Below are 8,870 nucleotides of genomic sequence, written 5' to 3'. Positions count from 1 at the left end.
TCACTTGATCGAGCACATTTATAGTCACAATACTTGCAGCTGAAAGGTCTTTCTCCTGTATGAGTTATGATATGTTTCTTCAAATTACTTGATAGAGCACATTTATAGTCACAATACTTGCAGCTGAAAGGTGTTTCTCCTGTATGTGTTTTGATATGTTTCTTCAAAGTACCAGATTGAGCACATTTATAGTCACAATACTCGTAGCTGAAAGGTCTTTCTCCGGTATGTGTTTTGATATGTCTCTTCAAAGTACCAGATCGAGCACATTTATAGTCACAATACTTGCAGCTGAAAGGTCTTTCTCCTGTATGTGTTCTGACATGTTTTTTCAAATCACTTGATTGAGCACATTTATAGTCACAATACTTGCAGCTGAAAGGTCTTTCTCCTGTATGTGTTCTGACATGTTTTTTCAAATCACTTGATTGAGCACATTTATAGTCACAATACTCGCAGCTAAAAGGTGTTTCTCCTGTATGTGTTCTGATATGTTCTTCAAAGTACCAGATTGAGCACATTTATAGTCACAATACTCGCAGCTGAAAGGTCTTTCTCCTGTATGTGTTCTGATATGTCTCTCCAAATTACCAGATTGAGTACATTTATAGTCGCAATACTCACAACTGAAAGGTCTTTCTCCTGTATGTGTTCTGATATGTTCCTTCAAAGTACTAGATTGAGTACATTTATGGTCACATAACTCACAACTAAAAGGCTTTTCCCCAGTGTGTTTTCTCATGTGTCTCTTCAAATGAGTTATCCGTGTAGTTTTATAGCTGCAGTCAGCACAGCTGTAGAGCTTGATCTTTTTGCCAGCCACAGATGGCTCAGTGCACTCTTCCATGGGAGAGATTGAATGTGCATTCAGTCCACCCACTTCTGTTGCATTGGCAGTTTCAGATGTGCTGCAGTTTGAAGGCCACATCTTTGGTTCACTCTCCACTGAACATCCTTCTGCCTCTTGCTCAACTGCAAACACCAATAATGCAACTTGTAAATGATTGAAGCAGAATAAAGATAATAAAGTAATGATAAAATATAGTGCAAAACACTCACACAATTTTCCTTGCCTCACCTCAATCATACCGCATTAATTATCATAATCATTATTCATCAATGATACAATAATTTATACAAACCAAGAGTTTTGCAGCCGATTGTAGAAATAGTATATACATAAAACACACTATAGTGTTAAATATTCGGATGGATTATGAACAATCAGAGAAATAATAATAATAACAAATAAATTATGCCATGAGCTACTTTTTTATTGAATAATGATCCATGATTGCTAATCAAGACCATGGTTTTCTCTCAAAATTGACATACATATAGGTTGAATTGTCTGAAAATGATTGGTTATGTATATGGCTGCCTATTTTTTTTGTTTCAAAACACAAAAATATGTTGAATAAATAGGAAATTTCACCTGCGTTTTGACACAAACTGTAAGAAATGTGCATCAAAATTACAACTATAAACTGGCATGAAATTGTGAGCTCTAGTTTGATGAGTGGGGCATCCACTATTCATCGACTACTCAGAAGAGCAACATGGCTACAATTGGCAAACACAGCACATTATTGCATATCAGTTGTGCTGGAAATAGGATGATAATCTGTAGTGAACACAAGTAATCAAGTGAAGGGCAATTTATTGAAAGAATAAGACGTTGATGTTGTCAATACCACTATGTACATAGTGGTATATAATAAATCCTCACATACAATCAAATTATTGAAGGAATGTGTATAAATGCAACTTATACCTATAACTGTTGCTATGACAACCACATCTGACAGTCATTACCCCACATAATAAATTATTCCTTCATTTCCCTTTTTACTTTCCTTGCCCTTTTACCATAGGTAAGGAAAGTATTGCTTTCCAAAAAAAAATTAAGGTACCACAATTTCTAAATTTCTTTTCGTTTCTAGGTCCCCCAAGTCCAAAAAAGTGGTTTTTGGGTCTGTATGTGTGTGTGTGTGTGTATATATGAGTGTATGTGTGTCTGTGTACACAATATCTCATCTCCCAATTAACGGAATGACTTGAAATTCGGAGCTTAAGGTCCTTAAAATATAAGTATCCGACACAAACAATTTTGATTAAATGCAATTCAAGATGGCAGCTAAAATGGCGAAAATGTTGCCAAAAACAGAGGTTTTCGCGATTTTCTCGAAAACGGCTCAACGATTTTGATCATATTATACCTAAAATAGTCATTGATAAGCTCTATCAACTGCCACAAGTCCCATATCTGTACAAATCTCAGGAGCTCCGCCCCATCTAAGCAAAGTTTGATTTTAGGTTCCCAATTATCAGGCTTCAGATGCAATTAAAACAAAAAATTTCAAGTGAAAAAGATTGAGCATGTAAATCTCTACAATTAATGTTCAGTAACATTTTTACCTAAATTTGAAAATAAGCTTGAAGTTCGAGAAAATGTGATTATTTAATTGCAAACTGTTGATTCTATTGAATCATTCACTATGAGGAGATAGCAGACCTCTTGTGTCTCCAGCGTTATTGTCCTGTCACCAGCTGGCTCAGATCTTTGAATAGTAGACTTGAGATGCGCGTGAACACTAGCGTCGGTTGATCAATTTTCATAACGGCAAGGAAAGTTGTGTGAGTGCGCCACAACAAGATTTTGTGTTATTATCATTGATGAATAAAAATGAATGAAATAATAACACGAATCTCACCATATTCTTCCTCTTTGATGAATATTAGATTATAGCCAGGGATTAGATAATGTTGTTGGCTGAAATCATCATCAGTTGGAGAGCATGCAGTGCTGCACTCTGGCGCTGGTTCTTGGCTGCTATCATTCTCCTGCTTAACTCTCGCCATCTGCAATATTGACATCACAAACAATGAGAAGACAATCGATTATTGTTACACTTCATGTAAAAGACACAAATATTGGTAAAGGAGCAGCAACTACTGAATTTGAATGCTGTCTTGAGTTCTGCTGCCAAAGAGCTATAACTGTACAGATATTCGTCTGCACTCTGCAGTACACCTGAACAGGCAAGAGATACTACTGTGCGCTGGGTGAGTGAGGGGTAGTTGAAGTTGAAATGGCAGCCATCAAGTTATGCTCTCTAGATTAGAGATAAACTGATTGCTAGTTTGGTGGGTGTAAACAAAAAACAGACAAGAATGGTAGTCAAAATACTTACAACTTATTGTATAACAATAAAGTATGGACTTTCATCTGTATTCATACACTTGTAGGTTCAACTCACACTTACGCGACTCAGGTCGAGAAGAGACTCGTCTCTAGTCGAGAGCATGTGTTTCCAAATGGTGACACTCAGATCAGTCGATTCTAGTCTCCGCGATTTTCACAATTTGAAAACACATGCTCTCAACTAGAGTCGAGTCTCTTCTCGACCTGATTCGCGTAAGTGTGAGTTTCCCCCTGTGGGTTGGGGGAGCTTTGAGTCGAACATCGTACTCAAGAATGTGTTGAAAACCAGAATACACCCACAGTATCCCTGCTTGTCGTAGGAGGCGACCAAAAGGGACCCCAAGGCAACTCCAGAAGTTGCCTTGCCTTCAAACCCACGGGATCTGCCCCATCAGGGCAGTTTCGGAGGGGCAAAAAGAAAAACCCAAGTGACCAGAGATGGGTGAAACTCCAGCACAAATGCGGGTCAAGAGGCTGAACCGAGGACTAATCAGTCGGAAGAGGCTGCCAAGCAAATCACATTGGATTGCGACAAGCAACCAGGTGATGAATTGGATGTTAGTATAGGGGAAAACTCCAGGTTCTTGTAAAGGACACGGGTATTGGTTTGCCTAACTAACATACTACTTGGGAACACAATAAGCTTCGGTTGAGGTCTGGGGTTCTTTGAGCCTTTGGATCCTCGAATCCATCCCTTCAAAAACAATAAGTGTGAGTTGAGCCTTAATGTTATTGATAATATTGCAATATAGGCATTGATTGTGTTCCTTGAATTTGATGGAAATAGAATTCTATCCATCTATTTCAAACAAGCTGGTCTTCCTGAGGGACTCCACACAATTCAAGCCATTCGCTAATAATAATAAAAAACAAGCTGGTGACCTGTGCTCTGTAAGTGTCTGAAGCAGTTGACAAACTTAAAACTAGACGTTCTGAAATCTTGAAGAACTGAAAATAGGCCTATAGCCATTCTATGTAAATTAGTAATCTATATGCAAACTTTTAAGTTAATCAGATCAGTAGTTCAGAAGTGATGCATCATTCATGATCATAAGAACCGATTCTTTCCATTATTATAGGCCTACTGAAGATTATTCTGATTATTTGATAGACCTTTTTACAATTTAGAATTTTCATACTGTTTTTCTGCCGAATCTGGAAGAAAAGTTTTCATTCAGCAATAAGTTTTAATTATAATTTGATGGAAAAATTACAAACTAAACTGCATTATTAATTTATTCTAGTCAAGATAGAATACATGCCTGATTGGAAGTTGAACCATTGTGCGAGGATGACTCATCTTTGACGTTGCTAGTTGCAAATTCACATTCTCCAAATTCATCCTCCTGCTTCTCGATCTTGATCTGTGAACATAAGAGATTCTTGTGTCACTTGAAAACTAGACGAATATCAAACTCAGCAAGTAATAGTGCTTAGTTATTAAAATATGGGTTGTAGTAGTTGATGTTTGTTTATTTCTGTTGTTAGAATAGCAATGAATAGATTCAAGAATGTATCTTTTTAAGAATGGACCTTTTTCTATTGTTCCCATTGATGTCTACTCTACTTTTTTTTAAGATGCATGAAAGGCGATCAATAAAAATATTGCATAATTATAAAGAATATTGAGACTGAAATAATCTTTCAACTAATTTCATTACATACTATCAACAGTAGAAAAGTTGCAAGAAAATGGGATTCAACTTCATCATATAGTCAAAGTCAGTAAATTTCAAGGTGGATTGTTCAACAATACATGCCTGCTGTGTAGCTGTATCACTACGTGCAGCTCCAATCCAACTGTCATCAAAAGCACTTTCCTGTTTCTCAACTTTAACCTGCAACAGACAAAAAATCAACTTGAATCCTTCACAGTAGAATCTTGTTGAAACTCGTTTCCTTTTTTAACGTTATCTATTTCAGATACCCTGGTAAAGTACTGTACTTGACAATTAATAATTTATCAATTAATCAGGTAACACTCTGACGGTGAGAATTTTCAAAGCTTGAAATCCCCATAGATCGAATAATGGTGTTTTTAGCTGCTACATAACGGAGCTCTCAAGCAACAGACCCCCATTTTACACATTGCACTGTAAATGAGTGGGAGATGCTGGTCTCCTATCGGGCGCCTCCCCAGGTGGCGGATCGGGGAATGCCCTCTAGATATAGGGGGTACCGAGGAAATCAAATACCCGGGGTGGACCAAAACCAGCAAACTGCTGCCTTGCAGATTAGATTAGATTCCTTTATTTATGTATGTTAATTTACTGGCTTATACACTACCTAATTTACATTAAATGACAGTAATGCTAATTATTCAACGAATTATACAAACTATAGATAATAAAAATTAATCAAACAGAATAAAGATTGAATGCAATTAGAATAACGATAATATAGAATTGTAATATAACTTCAAAAATCGGCGGTGTTTAAACAAATAATTGTCGATTCTTTAAGAAGGATATGAAATGATATCCTTCCCATCAACACACGATCGGGTGGTCAGTGGACACAACGCAGACGGAGATCAGTGGATATTCAAAGGAAAGAAAATCCTGAAAGAATATTGACTGCTGCCTTGTAGTTTGGTATTGGCTTACCAAAGGCTAGGAAGGGACTAGCCTTTTCTACTCCATATAATTATAATTAGCTATAAAATTTGGGGCCACTAATGTCTTTGTGTGTAACATGTTTACAGCTTACATGGGGACAACAGTAGAGTTTTCCACTAGCTCAATTTGCTGTTGCAGGAACACAAAATTGGAAATTCAAGTATCGGACAATCCCACATTCCTAAAAAGCAAGTGGCAGCTACTATTGCTCCTGTGTGCAGACTCTTACCAGATTTTGTTTCTTATCTGCCCGTTTGGTCATGCATAAAAATATGAATTCTGATAAAAACGTTACTTCCAAATAATTATATGGAATAAAAAACAATAAATTGTATGAATTAATAAAAGTTAAGCGATACTGATTTTTAAGGTTATGTTGAGGAATCTTTTATTGGCACATAAAATAATGCATTTAATTTGTGATCACACCCTTATATAGACAAGATAACAATATGAATATGAATTCTGATAAAAACGTTACTTCCAAATAATTATATGGAATAAAAAACAATAAATTGTATGAATTAATAAAAGTTAAGCGATACTGATTTTTAAGGTTATGTTGAGGAATCTTTTATTGGCACATAAAATAATGCATTTAATTTGTGATCACACCCTTATATAGACAAGATAACAATATGAATATGAATTCTGATAAAAACGTTACTTCCAAATAATTATATGGAATAAAAAACAATAAATTGTATGAATTAATAAAAGTTAAGCGATACTGATTTTTAAGGTTATGTTGAGGAATCTTTTATTGGCACATAAAATAATGCATTTAATTTGTGATCACACCCTTATATAGACAAGATAACAATATGAATATGAATTCTGATAAAAACGTTACTTCCAAATAATTATATGGAATAAAAAACAATAAATTGTATGAATTAATAAAAGTTAAGCGATACTGATTTTTAAGGTTATGTTGTAGAAAATCTATTTCAAAACTCACCTCTTTATCCATTTTCTGAAAATAGGACAAAATAATGAGAGAAATGAACAATAAAATTTGAATATTCTTTTTCTAAGTTTAATTTATTAGAATGATTTATACAGATATATCCACAGTTTCCCTTTGTTATTTTTTGAAAAATCAAATAGATCATTGACTACCAGCTTGACCAACCCAACGGCTTAGCTATTTTCATGTACTTTTCAGGCTATGAAAATAAATTATTCGATTTCAATTTTATTATTCCTAATAAGATCTATTTATTAATATTTTCATAATATTTACAGTTGAAATGTCTAACTTTCACGTATTTTTATTGCAACTACATATCCTACCTAATATCGAGTAAATGCAACGATGCTAATGTTCATACTAAAACTAATAACAATAAAGCAATGATTTACTCACTTAAATACATGAATTAACTCTTGTTTCGTTATGATTTTCAAGAATTAACACTAGACCTGGTGTTAAATACCTTAGTTATTTAGAAGGTTTCCAACCATGACATGCACTGCACACACTAACCGCCAATTATGAACTTCACTTCGAATAAGATTGTTTTAGTATTTCACATTAAAAATTAATTATATATTTCACATGCAAATAATGCTTGAGTTTTGATTGTTGAATACGCTCTATTCTTGTCTTATTGCACATTTTCGATCGATACTTAGTGAGGTGGGTACATTAATATTTATTTAAAATACAATATCTATACTGTGTTGACATTTCTGAAAATATCATTGAAAACAAGAAAAAATGTAGAACAATGATTAATCTCTTTGATTTTTATAATGGTTAAAGTTCTTGACGATATAGTCATCAGAATCATGTTTCTATCTACAAAATATCAGCATAATATTAAAAATCCTACCTGAAGTGAATTAAACTAACATAACATGGATTTGGTGTTATGGTACCTAGGCCTATATTGGCAATGGTCATTCACACGCCTTTTTTCAACACCATCAGAGACTTTTATAAAAATTTCTATCAAACTGCCTACTAGGTTCACAACGAAGTTTAAAACATTTTTTAAATAAAAGTTTAAAAGGAACAAAAATGCTATAAATAGTGTTAGGTTTGCCGCATATTTTGTTATTACAGCACGCAATAATATTTTCAGTGTTTTTTTTTTGAAACACTTGATTAAATGGTTTGAAGTAAAAATCCTTGTATGATTCAAATAATTCTTGATTATTGTATGATTCGTTCAGTTCACAATTTTTTGCTCATATATTTATTTGTTTCTATTTTAATCAATTATTTTTGTTTTTCTTTATTGAATATCCATTATTTTTTTACTTGTTGAATATATCACAAATGTAAACTTTAAAGTATAAATAGGTACCGTATTTTCAAAACTCATTTATATGGTTGAGCTCAATTCCCCCACCACAACCCTCAAATTTTGAGAGTCTACTGTTTGAACATAATTTAGTTTGATGATGCAGCTCACAACGAAACGGTCGTCACTAACATGAGCTTTAAAGATATTTCTGATTTAAAGTTTACATGTGTGATATATAATAATAAAATGTATTTGAATTGAAATTAAGATATATTTTTGGATGAGGTTGCCCTCTGTATTTACTGTACATCGTAAGCCTTATCTACACCAAGTGCGCAATGCAAAATGTTACTGTGAAAACGACATTATAAACAATCAAGTACAGCAGTACATACGAAGGCTAGTCAATATGTAAGGTTTATCACCTTGGTCAATAAGAGTAATAGGGTTTTTGAAACTCAATTATTATTCTTAGTTTTTATTTAAATCCTCAGTAAATTCTATACATGAAGATAATACTAAAAGTTATTGAATGTCAAAATTTGAGGCTCGATTTTTATTTATATAGATTATGGGTAAATGTAAATAAAACAGCTATCAGTTATTGAATAACTAAAATTTATTGCAAATGCTCTCTATAACAACATCAATAAACTTAATTTATATTCATTTACAAATGAAACTCACTTTATCAATAATTACATTAGTAAGTATATCTTGTTTATTCAAAATCAAATAGAAGCTTATTTTATAAAATGACATTATAGTAAAGTTACCCTTTCTTTGAAAAAT

The 8,870-nt window shown here is 33.6% G+C and overlaps 1 protein-coding gene across 1 annotated transcript; it reads right to left on the bottom strand.

Moving 5' to 3' along the window:
- Positions 1–465: 465 nt before the first annotated feature.
- Positions 466–6,953, bottom strand: LOC111059639 (gastrula zinc finger protein XlCGF26.1-like; the record flags this gene model as incomplete). Its single annotated transcript, XM_039445032.1, has 5 exons — positions 6,785–6,953; positions 4,966–5,043; positions 4,468–4,569; positions 2,715–2,862; positions 466–972 (listed from the first exon to the last, which is right to left on the bottom strand). Coding segments are annotated over exons 1-5 (847 nt in total), but the record flags the coding sequence as incomplete, so codon positions are not given.
- Between the last annotated feature and the right edge of the window lie 1,917 nt (positions 6,954–8,870).

The sequence above is a fragment of the Nilaparvata lugens genome, unplaced genomic scaffold, assembly GCF_014356525.2.
Source record: "Nilaparvata lugens isolate BPH unplaced genomic scaffold, ASM1435652v1 scaffold6032, whole genome shotgun sequence".
NCBI classification, from domain to species: domain Eukaryota; kingdom Metazoa; phylum Arthropoda; class Insecta; order Hemiptera; family Delphacidae; genus Nilaparvata; species Nilaparvata lugens.
This window is presented reverse-complemented; position numbering and strand designations above follow the sequence as displayed.